The 15,812-nt window shown below is 42.2% G+C and overlaps 1 protein-coding gene across 16 annotated transcripts in view; it reads left to right on the top strand.

Moving 5' to 3' along the window:
• Positions 1–15,812, top strand: part of HYDIN (HYDIN axonemal central pair apparatus protein) — a 338,541-nt gene that overhangs the window by 161,887 nt on the left and 160,842 nt on the right. For all 16 annotated transcript variants that reach the window (XR_008425734.1, XR_008425735.1, XR_008425736.1 and 13 more), the window contains 2 exons: positions 11,800–12,038; positions 14,810–15,068. Coding sequence is in view for 13 of the 16 variants with exons in the window: in XM_053915141.1 (XP_053771116.1) it covers positions 11,800–12,038; positions 14,810–15,068 (498 nt within the window). In the remaining 3 variants the exon portion in view is untranslated. The remainder of the gene's footprint in view (positions 1–11,799; positions 12,039–14,809; positions 15,069–15,812) is intronic.

The raw sequence follows: 15,812 nt of genomic DNA on the forward strand, positions 1-15,812 counted from the left end.
CCCAAATTCATATAATGAAACCCTAACACCCAGTGTGATAGTAGAAGGAAGCGAGGTCTTTGGGAGGTAATTAGGTCAGGAGGGTGGAGTCCTCGTGAGTGGGATGAGCGTCCCCTGCCCTATGAAGCCACAGTGAGAGAACATGCCTGTCTGCAACCAGAGAGCCCTCCTCAGAACCTGACCGTGCTGGCACCCTGATCCCAGACTTCCACCCTCCAGAACTGTGGGAAATAAACTCCTGTCATTTACAAACCACCCCGTCCATGGTGTTGTGTGAGAGCAGCCCACATTGACCAAGATGTCAACTCATGTCACTTGTAAGGGATGACATCATTGTCATCACAACCAAAGAGTCTATTCTGCCTACTTATGCACCAACAGTAGACAGTCGTGTTTATTAATAAGCTAGTGCAAGATGAGATACGACACTTTTATATAATGAACACAGACAGGAAGAGATGCATTAAGTAGCATTAATGCTGCATTCCTAGGATGCTGGCCAAATCCCAGGCCCAGAGAGTAGCCTGTCCAGATAGGAGGTGCAGAGTAGATGGCTCCAGGAGAGATTTGTTTCCAAGAAGATGGAATCAACGGCTAGAGAATCTCATGTTGTGGAAAGTACCGAGAGGAGATTTGCCTCTTTGAGGGTTTGAGATTGAATCCATGATGGATGCATTAAAAATGACAAAAAAAGACAATAATTCCTAGAAAATGGAAGTTGTACAAGAAAGGAAATGGAGAGTTCAGCTGTGAGTGGTATTTGCATGCTCATAATGGTGTACATGCAAATGTTTATCTCATCAGAAAATAAAATTTAAGTATATTGGGAGGAAGAGGAGAGGAAAGTTAAAGAGGGAAAGAAGTATGGAGAGAGGGAGAGAAAAAAGCTACCACTGTCTCCCATAGAGGCACAGAGTTAGAGCTCAAACCGAAAACTTAGGAAGTGGCAGTGTTTCACTGGGAATACGGAGGCGGACACCGAAAGAAAACACTAGAAGAATCAACGGTAGTTGCCTCTGTTAATGCGCAAGGGTAGGAATAATGGGGAAGGGCAGGGGAATTTTTCACAACATGCTTTTATGCTTTTTCTAGAACCATCTGACCTTGTAAATTGTGTGTATATGTACATTTCATAAAAACAATATTTAAATCATGCTGCAGGACAGTATATATAAATATGCTACCGTTTATGTAAGAATAAGTATATATGCAAATATGCTTTTTTTTTTTAAGTCACAAAGTGTCTCTGGAAAGATATGCAGAAAACTGCTAACAGTGCCTGCTTCCGGGGTTGGTGACCAGTGGCCTTGAGCAGGCATGAGAGAAAGACTCCACCCTTAAAACCATTCGGGTTTTACACTGTGTATGTGTTATTTATTTTTAAAGGAAAAGCTTCTAAGAAGCAAACCAGGAATTATGCTGAAGAAAGAGAGCAGATAGAGTTAAAATTAAATGGGCCCTAAAGAGAAAGAGTGATCATGTCCTTTTAGAATGAGTTATTTATTCAATAAATATAGTGTGTCTTCTTGTTACACAAATAACACTGTCTTTATAAAACAAAAGGAAGTTAAGGGGGAAAATCACTTCTGGCGCCACTCGGCAGGTAACCACTGTTGACTTTTTGGTGCGCGTCTTTCGAAGCTTTCCCGTGTGTTCATGTTTCTCTGTGTACTCCTGCCCTCTTCCATTGGTGGTACTATTTCATTAACAGCTATTTTCACTCACCAATATAGTGCCGTCACTTTGACATGCATTATTAAGGAATATTCCTGTACAGGTCATTTTCAGTGACTGCTTATCGCATCATTTGGCTCCATCCACCACAGTTGATTTAACAGATTCCCTACTCAGGAGCGTGTCCAGTTTTTCCCTGCCATAAATAGTGCCCCGCCCGAATCGCTGCTTACACCCGTCTCCTTGGACTAAACTTTAAAAAATTCAGTCACTGCATCAAGTGGCATGAATATAGCTGAAAGTCTTGATACATCTTACGAAATTATTGCCCAAACATTTGTACCAGTTTACGTCCTGCCCCTAGCAGTGTGGAAGAATGTCACCCTCTCCCAAACCCTTGCCAACATTTTATTTTTGCCAAACCTGGCAGATGAAAAAATGTTGCATTGTTGATTAGGTTTGTGTTTCTTTGACTTGCTGGTGATGCTGAACATTTTTTGTATATTTATTAACCAAAAAAAAAATAAATATTTTTTAAGCATCTTCCCCCTGCCTGGTACTAACAGTGCTAACTGTAACTTAGGAACTGGAATGAGAGACATAAACATAAATAAGGTAGTCTCTTCCTTCAAAGGGTTTACAGTCTCAAAAAAGGAACGGACACACGGACAATACAATAGTACAGTGTGCTATGCTATATGTAAGCACAGAGGGCAGTGCGATTGCTTTTATGAAATTTGAAGTGTTCACAGGTAGGAACATTTGAGCAGAGACTTGAAGGACAAGGTGGAAGAGGACAGGGAAGTGGGATGTACATTTCCAGGGAGCAGCAGAGCTAAATGCAGTGTGATGTACAGCACAGGGGAAGGATGAATGACCCGGTGTGGCTGAAGCCAGGGGTGCGTGTTGGAAATTGACAGTGCCTAAGAAGTGAGCTTGGAAAAGAGCGCTGGAGCCCACTTAGGAAGAATTTGGGATAGTCCCTCCAGACCAGAGGCTCCTGTCTGGTACACCAATCCTGTTTTGCAGGCTGTCACATTTCAAACAGACAAATATCCACCACATTTGGGTCCATGAACCCCGGGAATTGTATGTAAAGTTTGGAGTATGTGTTTGGGGAGGGTTGTGTGTGTTCATTTTCCATGGAGGGGTGAGGGGATAGAAGATTCAGCATCACTGGTTCAGACACTGGAGAGCCTTCCAGTATCTTCAGCAGGACAGGAGCAGGACCAGGTCTCCGAAAGAGAATCCTGCCAGCAGGGTAGATTGGGGAGAGCGCAGCAGGAAGGAGAACCGGATGTGAAGATTCGAAAGACAATAATAATCACCACCTATTGAGTATTTATGGGAGAGACAGTGCTAGATGCTTGGCACCCATTTTATTTCATCTTCAAGTAGCATATTTGACAGATGAGGAAACTGAAATCTGAATTTTAAAACTTGTCTAGGGTTGCCTGACTACAAATGGCAGAACCCACAGTTGACCACCCGTCATGTGACTAACTCTAAAGCCCACTCTTTTCATTAAGACCCTCTCCCCATGGCTTGTAAATCTCTAACACCATTTCTTTTGTATTTTATCTCCTAATTCTCAGTTAGTTATTTTAAGCAGCAAAGTGACTCACTTCATGGCAGAAACGATGACTAGAGGTGCCATTTAGAAGACAAAAGGGAAAGGTCTCTGTGACTGTTTATTGTCCTTGTTCCACAAAGAACGGATTATCTGCTGAGATAATAGTACAATCCTAAAGAAATCCCTCACTCTGCACATTGGCTCCTGTTGTCACTGTGTCCTCTCATTCCATGGGAGGAAATTCTTACAGATTTCAACTGGCAAACAAGTCCTTTTGAAGAAAAGTGCAGATTGCTCTTTCCTTCCAGCTTCCTAGTCATTAACACCACAGAACAGGAGGTCTGCCTGCCGGTATCCACTCTCTTTTATTGCAGCAATGACATGTGCAAACAACAGCCTTCATTCTGTCTTTCATGGCAAATATTAAATGCTGCTAAGGAAGCTTATAAAAGCTCTGACTATTTTACCTTGGGAGCTGGGCGCTGCCTAAGAAGAGCACTGATGCCCTATCGTCAAATAAAAAGCAAATGTTATCTCTAGATACGTGAAACATCAGGGCGAGGACTTAAAACACATCACCAGCGGGCATGAAATTCTGAATTGCAGAAGATCACCATTTTTCCTGCTTTCATACACGCACGTACAAACCTTCTGTTCGTGTTGTTCGTGGGCTGCTCTAGTGCCTCTGGCTTCCTCACCCCAGTTCTCTCTCTCTCTCTCTCTCTCTCTCTCTCTCTCTCTCTCTCTCTCTCTCTTTCTCACACACACACACGCACACACGCACACACACACAGGGGCAGCTGTTACTGAAGTTTTGGTGGAAGACTTAGGAAAACTCATTTTTAGCATCTTTGGGACAAATATATGAAACCCTGTATTAGTTTTCTTTAAAATATTCTTTTCAATTACAGTTTATAGTCAGTATTATTTTATATTAGTTTCAGGTATATAGTGTAGCGGTTAGACAATCACATACTTCACAGTTTTCCCCCTGGTATTTCCGGTACCCAGCTGGCACCTTACGTAGTTACTACAGCATTGACTGTGCCTATTACACACCCCCGGTCTGTACTTCTCAATCCCTTCACCTTTTCCACCTGTATTAGTTTTCTATTGCTGGGTGACAAACTACCACAAACTTAGTGGCTCGAAACAACACAAATTCATCTGTTTTCATGGGTCAGAAGTCCAGGCATGACTTGGCGGGGTCCTCTCCTTAGGATCTCAAAACGCTGAAACCAAGGCGTTGGCTGAGCTGCATTCCTTGGAGGAGGCTTGACTAGAGAAAGACCCACCTCCGAGCCCCTCAGGATGTTGGCAGAGTTTGCTTTCCTGCAGTTGAATGACTGAGATCCCCACTCTCCTGCTAACTGTCGTCTGGGGACTGCTTCCTGCTGCTGTGGAGCCACCCACAGCGCCCTACCACTTGGCCTCTTCCAAATAAGCCCCCTTACGCTTGGACCCTCTTCTCAAGGAAGAGCCCAATCTCTCCTAAGGGCCCGCCTCATTTAGTCAGGCTCCTCACCTTAAAGTCATCTGACTTAGGACTTTAACTACCTCTGCAAAAAAAGCAAACTGATAGTCGCCAGATAGGAGGGGAGTTGGGGGGCTAGATGGAAATGGTGAAGGGACGAAGCAGTACAGATTGGTAGTTATAAAACAGTCCCAGGGATGCAAAATGCAGCAACACAGGAAATACAGTCAACGATGCTGTCATGTCTGTGTCCGGTGTCAGGTGGGTGCTGGACTTACCGGGGGGACCACTTCCTGAGTTCTATAAGTGCCTAACCACTCTGCTGTGCACCTAAAAAAGAAAAAAAGAGATCTCTTTTCAGCCACATCTAGATCAGCGTTTGATTCAATAACTGGGAGAAGGTAATTGTGCGCCAGGCGATGGAGACCCTGCGGGCCATCTGCCACTTCTGCTCCCATAAACCCTGTCAGACGCTGCTCTTCTGGCAGGAGTATTGTGTGTCACACGCTTCCTTAGCCACCCATCTTTGTTTCCTCCATATTGTAATCTATTTTTTTAGTAAACACCACCGCGTCCATAATCAGGTGTCACATGGGGTAGTTCAGCTTTTGGGGAAGTGATGATGATAGGTGTCATTTTCGTGAGGACTTGACTCTGTGCCAGACGTTATATTGAGTTCTACGTGCACCGCCTGGTTCAGCACCGCCACAGCTCTGCGCGGAAGGTGCAGCCAGTGCCAAGAGCGGTAGAAGAGGAAACTGAGCCGGCCCGGCTGCGGGACATGCCCCGTGTTCACTAGCTAGCGAGTGGCAGATCCGGGACTCAGTCAGCCCCACACCCATTTCCTTCAGAGCCCTCCTTCCTAACCGCTTTCCACCAGCTGTCGTCTTGCTGTACTGCAGTTTTGAAAAGGCTGCTGAATGCCCTCCACAGCTATGATGATTATCATTCATCCATTCCTTCTTTAGTCAAATTTGCTGTCTGATAACAGAAAATGTCCCGTAGACCAAATCCTGCCTAAAAACAAAGGACGTCCCTAGATGTCAACTACCAAAGACACCCAGGGTGTCCGGGAGATTTAAAGCCTGGCTTTTGGTAAGGATAACCCAGGATGCTGGCAGCTGGCATTTTAATGTGCCTTGTTCTTGGATTCTATGATACACTTTTCTGCCTGGTTTTATGCCAAACATTGATTAATAAACTTCATCAAAAAGAAGACTCACCAATGCAGGCCCGGAGACCAACTTCAGGGCTTCTTTGGGGAGCAGCCGGTCTGCATCAGCAGGAATCGGAACAGAAATGGTATATGCATCTATCAGAAGGAAACAAGCGTCCCTTGCTTGAAATAGCACTTACGCAGGTGACACCCTCTCCTCATTGTAACAGAGGACCGACCTGTGCCCCTGTCTAGAGGAAGAAAATAAATAGAATGGCAAAGATGACATTGACAGTACCCTCTTCTGAAAGGCATTTACTTTTTGATAAAAAGACAAAAATGGCATTGATTTATGTTTTATCTGTGAGCTGAGCCTCATAAGGAGAAAACTATATAGAGTGCTGTAAGGCCGCAAGTTTCGGAAAAGGGCCAATAGTGTGAGATCCTCTCGCCTAGAACATTCTTATTTTCTCTTCTAGCTGCCCCTCTATTTGTCCTAACGGCAGATGCATATGGACTTCAGCCCTAACTTTCCCACAGGAGTTGAAATACCAAGTTATGCTCCCACTTACATGTTCTGTTGGAGTGAACTCTTCACCTTTTGAAATCTGAGACCCAGAGGCATTCGGGGAGGACCTAAGGATACTGTGGTAGACAGAACCAGCAAGGTGGCCTTGGCAGAGAGTAGCTAGCAGTTCACCATGTCCGTCTCCCTTTACTCTGGGACCCAGAGCAAGACATTTCCTGGATTCCTTTGCAGTTAGGTGTGTCTGCATGCTGAATTCTGGACAGTGGAAGTGGGAAGAAGTGTTGTGTACCACTTCCAGGCTTGGTGCATAAAATCTTAGCATGTGATCCCCCATTCTCTTCTTTTCTTATTGGCCAACTGAATGTCAATGTCTAGAGTGGCTTAGAGGCCACAAGTGGAACATGTCAGGATCTCTTTAGCTGGGGTCCTTGAATGACTGAATGGAACCGAAACCCATTGTCATGCCTGCCAGCACTTGGAATTCATATGAACCAGAAATAAGTTTTTGTTGTATTAAGCCATGAGTATCAGGTTTTTGTTGTTGTTTTTGTTTTTACGGCAGCTAGTATGACTTTATCTAAAATAGTAACCTAGAATCTAAAAACTGAAAGTAAGAAAGACAAATAGTTCTAAGGAAGGAGGTAGGCAGGTTACTTAAGCATGAGAAATCTATTTCCATGCACTGCTTTGATTGTGTAGGTCAGATGGAAAATAATGTAAGCCAAAAACTCCTATCTGACAAAAATGCTGACGAAATAAAGCTACATTGATTCATTTTAAAATATCTGCAGGAAATTCAATTCGCATTTGTAGCTATTTTAGGACTCATTTGTGTGTGGTTTTCTATAATTAATATGTCAGAGGATTTCAAGGTTTTCACTTTGGGATCATGCCGTAGCACAGGCTGCTCTAACAAAGCACCACAGACTAGGTGGCTTATAAACAACAGAAAGTTACTTCTCACAGTTCCCGAGGCTGGAACTTGAGGTCACGGTCCCCGCATGGTTGAATGCTGGTTATATTCCTCTTCCGGACTGAAGATTGTATTTTGCATGTGGGAAGAACCTGAATTTAGGGGGACTGAAGGTGAATGTTATAGATGAAATGATTGTGTTCCCCAAAATTAGTATGTGAAAACCCTACCCCACAACGGTATTAGATGGTGAGGCCCTAGGGAGGTAATTGGGGTTAGATGAGGTCATGAGGGGGGAGCCCTTGTGAGTGGGGTTTTGAGAGTCTTCCTAAGAGAGCTTTCTTCCTCTGCTCTGCTCTTCCCCAAGCAAGGGTACAGTGAGAAGGCGGCAGTCCTCCACCCAGAAGAGGGCTCTCGCCAGGACTCGATGGTGCCGGCGCCCTGATCTTAGACTGCCAGCCTCCCGAACAGAAAACGAATTTCCGTTGTTTATAAGCCACCCAGTCTATGGCACTTTGTTTTCACAGCCCCAACTAATACAGAAACTGGTACTGAGAGAGGGGTGCTGCTGTAACAAACACCTAAAGATGTGGAAGTGGCTTTGGACTAGGTCACAGGTAGAAGCTGTGAGAGTTGTGGAGTGTGTCGTAGGAAAGGCCTACATCGCTGCGAATGGACAAAGACAGACTGTTAAAAAAATTGGGCTGAGGATGATGAGTTAAGAATACACATTAGAGGTTATTTCTTGAACCTAAATACGAGCAGAATACAGTGACATTCAGTCCTTGTAGTTTCTCTTGCCAATAACAATCGACCTGTAATCCTGAAAATGAAAGTTATGAGGATTATTATCTGTTTTGTTAATAATATTTTAAGATAGAATTAAAATACAGGATAACATTCTGGAAAGACAGGCTTTGCTTACTGTTTTCTTAATATTTTAGTACTTTACTAGGGCTAATTTAGTATGACTAGAAGGTTAGAGAGAAAATTTTAGGAAAACAGTTTTGCATTGTGCAAAAATCAACATATTTTCCACAAGTATTTTTGAAATAGAGATAATTATCATACAAATATCCCATCTCAGCCCTAGTTTATCCAGTATAGTAACTAATGTTTGTTTTATATCTATGTCTCTAAAGATGTCCCATATTAAGAGATCAGGAGTAATAATAGGACTTTTGACATAGAGTTAAATCTGTCATTTCCCATTAATACCAAAATTAAAATAAAATTTCATCCATATCCTTATTATAAACAATCTATCATCTTGAGAACTGTTCTCCTTTGCTTTATTGAACCTATTTAATTTTTAAAATGCAATTTATTTATTTCCATATAGACTTTCAAACCAGGATGAAATGTAACTAGCATTCTGGTGTGTCCTCAACTGTCAATTGGGAAATTGGCATTTGGTTTTAAATTTTAGATTCTCTTTATTAAATACCTGTGAACACATTCGTGAGAGAGTGACCATTCAGAACTAAATCCAGTTCCTGAATCTGTAGTGGGGCCAGACCTGGATTTTGGTGACATCCCAAGGTACTGCCACCCTAGGAGATTCTGCCTGGCTAAAATTTCTAACTCTTGCCTAAAAATTCCAGTGTATATTCTTCTTACTTACAGTGATCACCAGCGCAGCTCTATTCCAAACCCACCCTCCACTTGTCAAGAAGTTTTTGACTCGTAGCTTTACATTGTCCCTATACACCCGTAGAGATACAGGTATTTCACATTTCTTTCTTTTTCCTTTTGCTAGAAGAAGTACACCATAGAAATTAAAGGAAGGAAGGAAAGTTTTGGACTGGAATGTCCTCTTAAATCCAGCACACAAAGTATATTTTACATTTGTTTTTAAATACATTTTCCTCTGCGTGCTTTTCTTTAGAGAATTTCCTCTGAACTACCACACTCAGAATGAGTATGAGAAACCAGGGAAGATTCGTGAGGGGATAATCACGCTCTTCTCCAATGAGCTGGAGAGTTTGGCTTTGCCTCTCAGTTGTTATCCTGGAAGTTTGAAAATTGTCTCTTCTTTTGTCAGCCTTTGCCCAGTGCATTGTTGGCAATCACTGGATAGTTTCTGTAAATATTAATCCATATACGTAATCCTGAGTAATTTCTTCCCCCAATAAAACAACACTATCAAAATTGATTGAGATGGTATAGCAATCAAAATAAGGATATACATTTTGTTAATTCTGAGATCATTGCTTACATATGAAATTAGAATAGAGTAAGTTTGAATTTTTTTAATCAATAGCGTAATATAATTAAGAAGCATCCTACCTGATAATTAAGCCCAGTTTCACAATTGGAGGGAACATAAATTGTGTCTGGTATATTTGTCATATAATAAAGGGTTTCGACATTGTCTGTTCTGGAAAAGCATCTTGTTTTTTAGATTTCCCCGAAGCACTCTCACCCCTGTCTCGCATTTCTGACTTGCATTTCCGACTTGTGTTTTTGTTATTTACCTGTTGGCATCCTGAATGTCATTACTGTCAGCTCCTTGGAGGCCAGGAATAGTCTTTGGGCATTTTTGTGTCTCCCACAGCACCCGGGCCTCGCGCCATTGACTATGTATTTGCTCTATATCATTGAAAAGTTTCGAAAACAATTTGCTTATCAAATTTTCACATGACTAGGAGTAGCTACTAAATCAAATATCATCATCAGAGTTTTAAAAGATCTGAATAGGCTGAAAAATACATACAAAGAAATATAAATAATAAGACCTGCTTTCAAAAATAAATACAAAAAACAAAATTTGCAACTTGATAGGTATATTTAACAGTGAATTACACCCAGCTGAAGAAAGAATTAGTGACCTGGAAAATAGCTGAGAAGAAGTCATCCAAAATGAAGCACAGAGAGCAAGGGTTGGGAAATGCACACGAGAGCCTAAGAGAGGGTACATTAGGAAAGTCATACACATATATAATTGGGGTAATACAAGGAAAAGAGAAGGAGGCAGAAACAACATTTGTAATGGCTGAGAATTTTCCAGAAATAAAAGGGATCAAACCACAGATTCTAGAAGGGTAGCAAATTCCAAGCAGGGTGTGCAAATAAACCCATACCTAGGCATATTATGGTGAACCTGCACTATAATCAAAGATAAGGAGAAAATCATAAAAGCAGCCTGAGAAAATAGATCACCGTCAAAGAAGCAGAATTTCTGTTTTTAGATTAAATGAGATGCTTATAGCATGAGTCATTTTTTTATAGCCTGAGTCATTGTTTATGATTGAACACCTTAACCAAATTTTCAATTTACTGTGGAGCTTGACTGTGCCATATGCAGTTTTCTTCTAAAGCTGGGGTACAGGATTTGAAGGACTATTAATCAAAAGAGGGAATGATTCAATTTATTCTTTTTAGCTCCAAGAGAGTAGACCAAATACCGGCATATGGAAGGTCCAAAAACCAAAAACCAAAACCTGGCATATCTCTACTTAATTTAAGGAGAGCTATCAAAAGTTTGAGTTGCCTGGGATAAGTTACCTTACATGAGAAATGAGTTCTCTAACATCAAAGGGTTTGATCAAAAAGCAGATACATTCTTTCATGTGCCAAATGTTTATTAAGCACCTATTGGGTACCAGGCAGAGTTATAGGTGCTGGGGCTGTATCAGTCAACAACACCAGCAGGAACAAACATGGCAAAACTCTCCACTTTGATGGAGAGTTTATATTCCAGGGCAAGGACGCAGACAAGCATGATCAGTAAGTCAATTGTGCACATGTTAGAAGACGGTAAGTGCTAAAGGGAAAAATAGAACTGGACAAAGGGGATCGGGAGTCCTGGGGGGAGGTTTTCAGTTTAAAAGGTGACAATCAGAGCAGGCTTCCCTGAGAGGTGCTGTTTGGCCACATGTCCTAGGGAGGAAAGGGAGTGAGCTGCGAGGGTCTGATCGGTTAAAGGAAACGGAGTCTTGGGAGTCAATGTCACCTCTGTGATTTCACCTCCTATCACATATTTCAGAACAAGTTTGGAATTTCAGCAAGTGAAATTATTATTATGGAATAATAGAATAAACACAATACTATGTTGTATTTAGCAAAAGCTGTTTGTACTCACTAATAACATCATAGAAACTTTGCCCTTGAAAAATATGTCTTTTGAAAATTCCAAATTTCAGAAAGGGTATTGTACCTTCTGCTGGTATCTCAGAATGTGGTGATTAAAGCAGATAATTAGTAGCAGCTTGTTAGAGAACTGGACTGTCATCTAGAGGAAGAAATGTAAAGAATCTTCACAGAGCATTCAAAAGTAGAACTGTGCTCTCCAGAATCAGATTGCTTTTTGAAAAAAGGAAGCCAACAAACACCCCGCCGCTTTGGTTTGAAAAAAATAATGTTTGTCTCTGATACTGAGCTCCGCGGTGCCAGCCATTTGAAGTATAAAGGGCTTTGACATGTGCAGAAGAAAAAGCCAAGAATATCTCCACTGCTAACTTGTAGTCTTGTGTTACAGGCACACAAAAATTCCCTTTGGACGATTGAACCCAACGAAGGCATCGTTCCCCCCGAAAATGAGGTTCAGCTGACACTGACCGCCACCCTGAATGACATAGTGACATTCAAAGACACAGTCATTTTGGAAATTACAAATAGCAACACCTATCGGATTCCAGTCCAGGCTTCAGGAATTGGTTCCACCATTGTTTCAGATAAGCCCTTTGCTCCAGAAATCAATTTGGGAGCATATTTTAGGTAGGGAAATATTATGGATGAATTCTCATAGATACGTGTGTTATATAAGCTGAGCATCACCTCTACTTCAGAAAATTACTTTTAAGTAAATAGCGCTAAACTCCTTAGTCCTTTCCCTGTCCTTTCTTCATTCTCCCCCTCCAGATGGATGCATCAGCCATAAGAAGGTACGTCCTAGTCACAGCTTGGTTACATTCTCCAAGCTGTGTCCCTCTGTGCTAGAGAAGAGATGGTCTGTAGGAAGTGTATTTTCCTTCAAACTTACAGTGCCTTCTTGGTGACTAACTTAAAATCTTAACCATGATTCTCCTCTTTGATTCCAATACACTGTTAATCCCTTCCCATGTATGTAGAAAATACAGATGCATGTTAGTGGTAACCTGACTATAACTAGGAGGGTAAACATTTATTGCAAATGTTTCTTATCAGGAGCTGCAAAGCCAGTGACTTTTTTGGTATCCTGTGCTCTGCTTGCCTCCTGACTATAGCACTAACAACCAAGATGCCTGCGATTGGCTCTGCTTGATCACTCAGAAAAAGCCAGAGCATCTAAATATTTAAATAAAAGGTGGCAGAGTATAGACAGCTCTAGGGCAGAATGATCTAAACGTGGCTTTAAAAATGTACGAGGTGTGAATGCTAACAGGCGAGGATGTGTGTGGGGATTTATTCACGGTTCCCCAGAGGGGTCGTGCAGCTGTGGGGGCCAGCTGCATGTACACCTGTGCGTCTCAGTGTGGTGACCAGAGCTCAAAGGGCCACTCCTGCCTTCTGGTCCAACAGGCCCTGAAACCAAGACGGACACACTGTGCTTAGAGAAGATGCTCCGAATCAGAACCAGTCAGCAGCCCTCCCCACAAACCCATCCACACCCCCTTTCCTCTGTTCCACCCACAGACCATGACACTGGATTGCAAATACCACAGATTGCCCTGAATTCTGTTTTCAGAGAAGCCTCCCTTACAGTTTCTGTGTCAACTAGATGTAAATGCTCCTCCTTGCCTGCCTGTCGGCCATAAGCAGGAGCACTTTGTCAGTGCATTCCATGCTCCCATTTCCAAAATTCTTTAGGTAGACTCAAACATGATTACAGAAACAAAGTACTGTGAACCAAACTTGATTACATGTTCTCTCTAATCTACAAATAGTGTCAAATAGCCCCAAAGGATATTCTGTCACTTGCCTAGAATTGGGAGGTTTAGCCTATAATTTTCTATGAATATGGAAGCAAACTCTGAATTTTTAGCTGCAATTTCCCCTCTGCCTAAACCTCATCATTCTTTTTGACATAAAATCATGATGCCAACAATCTCCAAAAGAATCCTCAAGAGCAGAGGTGGGCTAAGTGCATCCCACTGTTTCTGTAAATAAAGTTTTATTGAAATACAGCCATGCCTATTTGTATACACATATTTTCCATGGCTGTTTTCACACTGTAGTGGGCAATTGAGTAGTTGTGACAGTGACCATGTGGCCCCAAAAGTCCAAAATACTTATTATTCAGCCCTTTACAGAAAAGTTTGCCAATTGGGAGACATACAGGTCTAAAAAAATATCCATATGCCACCTCTTTTGATTGCATTTTTCTGGACAACTCCCTTAAATTTCAGAACTTCTGTTTCATCATCTATAAAATAAGGGGAAGTATACTTCTTACTGGGTTGCTGTGATGTCTGAAAGATATACTGTAAATAAGTTGCAGAGACCCTGCTTACTTTATAAACAGTGTGCGTTATGCATTGTTTTCCCCAAAGCCTACTCTTAGCCATGAAGACAAACTACCGACGGAAGACTCCACTGAGCATGCCCTGTGGACACGTATCTAGAATGAAATGATTATACCTGACAACTGGCAAATACTCATTTATCTGATGCTGCAAATTACTCATTAGACATGATATCATTTCCTAGGGAGGAACAGATGGTAGAAACTTTCAAAGCCTAATAAAAATTTTTTAATTTAATTAAATCCTCAGCTGAGTTTGCTCCCTGACAAAAAAATTATTTTTTTAAAGTTTATAAATTGGTAAAAGAAAATTCCAAACAAAAATACATTTGAACCACCTCCAAGGTCTCAGAAATCCCAGTGTTTAACAGAGAGCTAAACAATCACGCGGTCCTTAATAACTACTTGGGGAATAGATGAATGAGGAAGTGAAACAGCAGCATCTTTACAGGAAGTTAGGCTGAGAAAAACGACCATTCCAGCAGGTATTCTGGACTGTTACACTTCCCTTGAGCTTTGGTAAGGCTCAGAGGGTGTGTGCCATTTCGCTCTGAAGTTCCCTTCAAATTGAGCCCATCGCAAGACGTGTCCCTCAGCCAGTAGAAATTTGCTCGACACAATTTGAAATATGCTTCTCCTCCAGGAGGTATTTTGCTTTTCCTTTTACTCTTCAGAGCCATTTCTCATGAATTAGAGTGGCTTTCACATGAACTGTGTCTGTCTGTTCTGTAGCTTGCTTGACCTGCTGGGAAAGACTGAGGATGGGTGGGATCACTTTCCCATGGCCCCTTCCCTGGTGGTAACAGCTCAGGAGCCAAACCCCAGTGTCTGACTTTAGTTCATGGACCCCATGAGTAAGATGCCACTTTGTCCCATTGCTATGGTAGCTCCGAGTAGCACTATGGTGGAGCCTTCCTACATTAAAATTTTTGCCTATTTCCCTGTTCACTTTTAAACTACTTCTCAAGGGGTAGATCCCAAGGTGCAGAGCTGAACAGAACATCCCAAAGTTGAGTTCTCTCAATGCTTGCCTCCTCTTTTCCAGCCTGAACATGTGTTATTACAGCTTCAAGTTGACCAACAAGGGACGCCGAGTCCAACAGTTGTACTGGATGAACGAAAATCTCTGTCCCCAGAACAAGCTGAGCAAGAAAGGACTTGCCAACAGCCACCCCCCATGCCACAGCTCCCGGGCACCCAGGGACCCCCAGGGCCCCGTGTTTCAGCTTCATCCTGTCAGGATGGAGTTATATCCAGAGCAGACGATCGATGTGATACTGGAAGGCTATTCTGCTACTCCCAGGGTAAGAGAACAGCATGCTTCAAACCTGCTTTTCTCCTGAAGAAATCGTTGCTGTATTTCTCAGGCGAGTTCCTTGACATTTATCTGAAGAAACGATATGGTTTCTGAAGGACTGCGTGTAGCCCCGAGTTACCATGGCAGCACTCAATGCTTTTACAGTTCAGCTCTGCTCAGTTTTATGTTTGTTTCTACAGCTACCATGAACTCAACCTTCAAATGCTAATTAAAGCAGGTTCTCATTCCCAGAGGCAGCGGTGACCAGCCAGCGAGTCTCTGGGAGAGGGATATCCAGCATTCAGCCAAAGCTGAGCCCCCAGTGACCATTTGGCAGTATTCATACTTATTCCAAAAGGATGTTTTTATAGACACTCTGGGCTTTTTGGTCCAGGTATTGGGGCATCCCCAGCTCCTTTCCTCCCAGTTTGACATTAGCAGCATCACATTTATAACCATCGTCTTTTTATGTATTAATAAAAGAGTTGCATTTATCTTCAGCAACTATGATGATCTGCTCTTATTTATTACATCATCACCATTCTGCTTAAACATGTACACGGATCCAAAACATGCCTGTTTATTCCTATTCCCTCGTGGAGATTGGAAACCATCAGAAACCTTAAAGAAACATTTGTGATCACTCATGAGCCTCTTCTACCTCACAGATACAGACTTTGTGAGTGAGAACTGGTGCTTGTTTCTGCTCCTCCCAGTGTCGCCAAGTCAGGAGGTGAAGCTGAAGTTTCTC

This window comes from Desmodus rotundus, chromosome 12 (genome assembly GCF_022682495.2).
Source record: "Desmodus rotundus isolate HL8 chromosome 12, HLdesRot8A.1, whole genome shotgun sequence".
Classification (NCBI taxonomy): domain Eukaryota; kingdom Metazoa; phylum Chordata; class Mammalia; order Chiroptera; family Phyllostomidae; genus Desmodus; species Desmodus rotundus.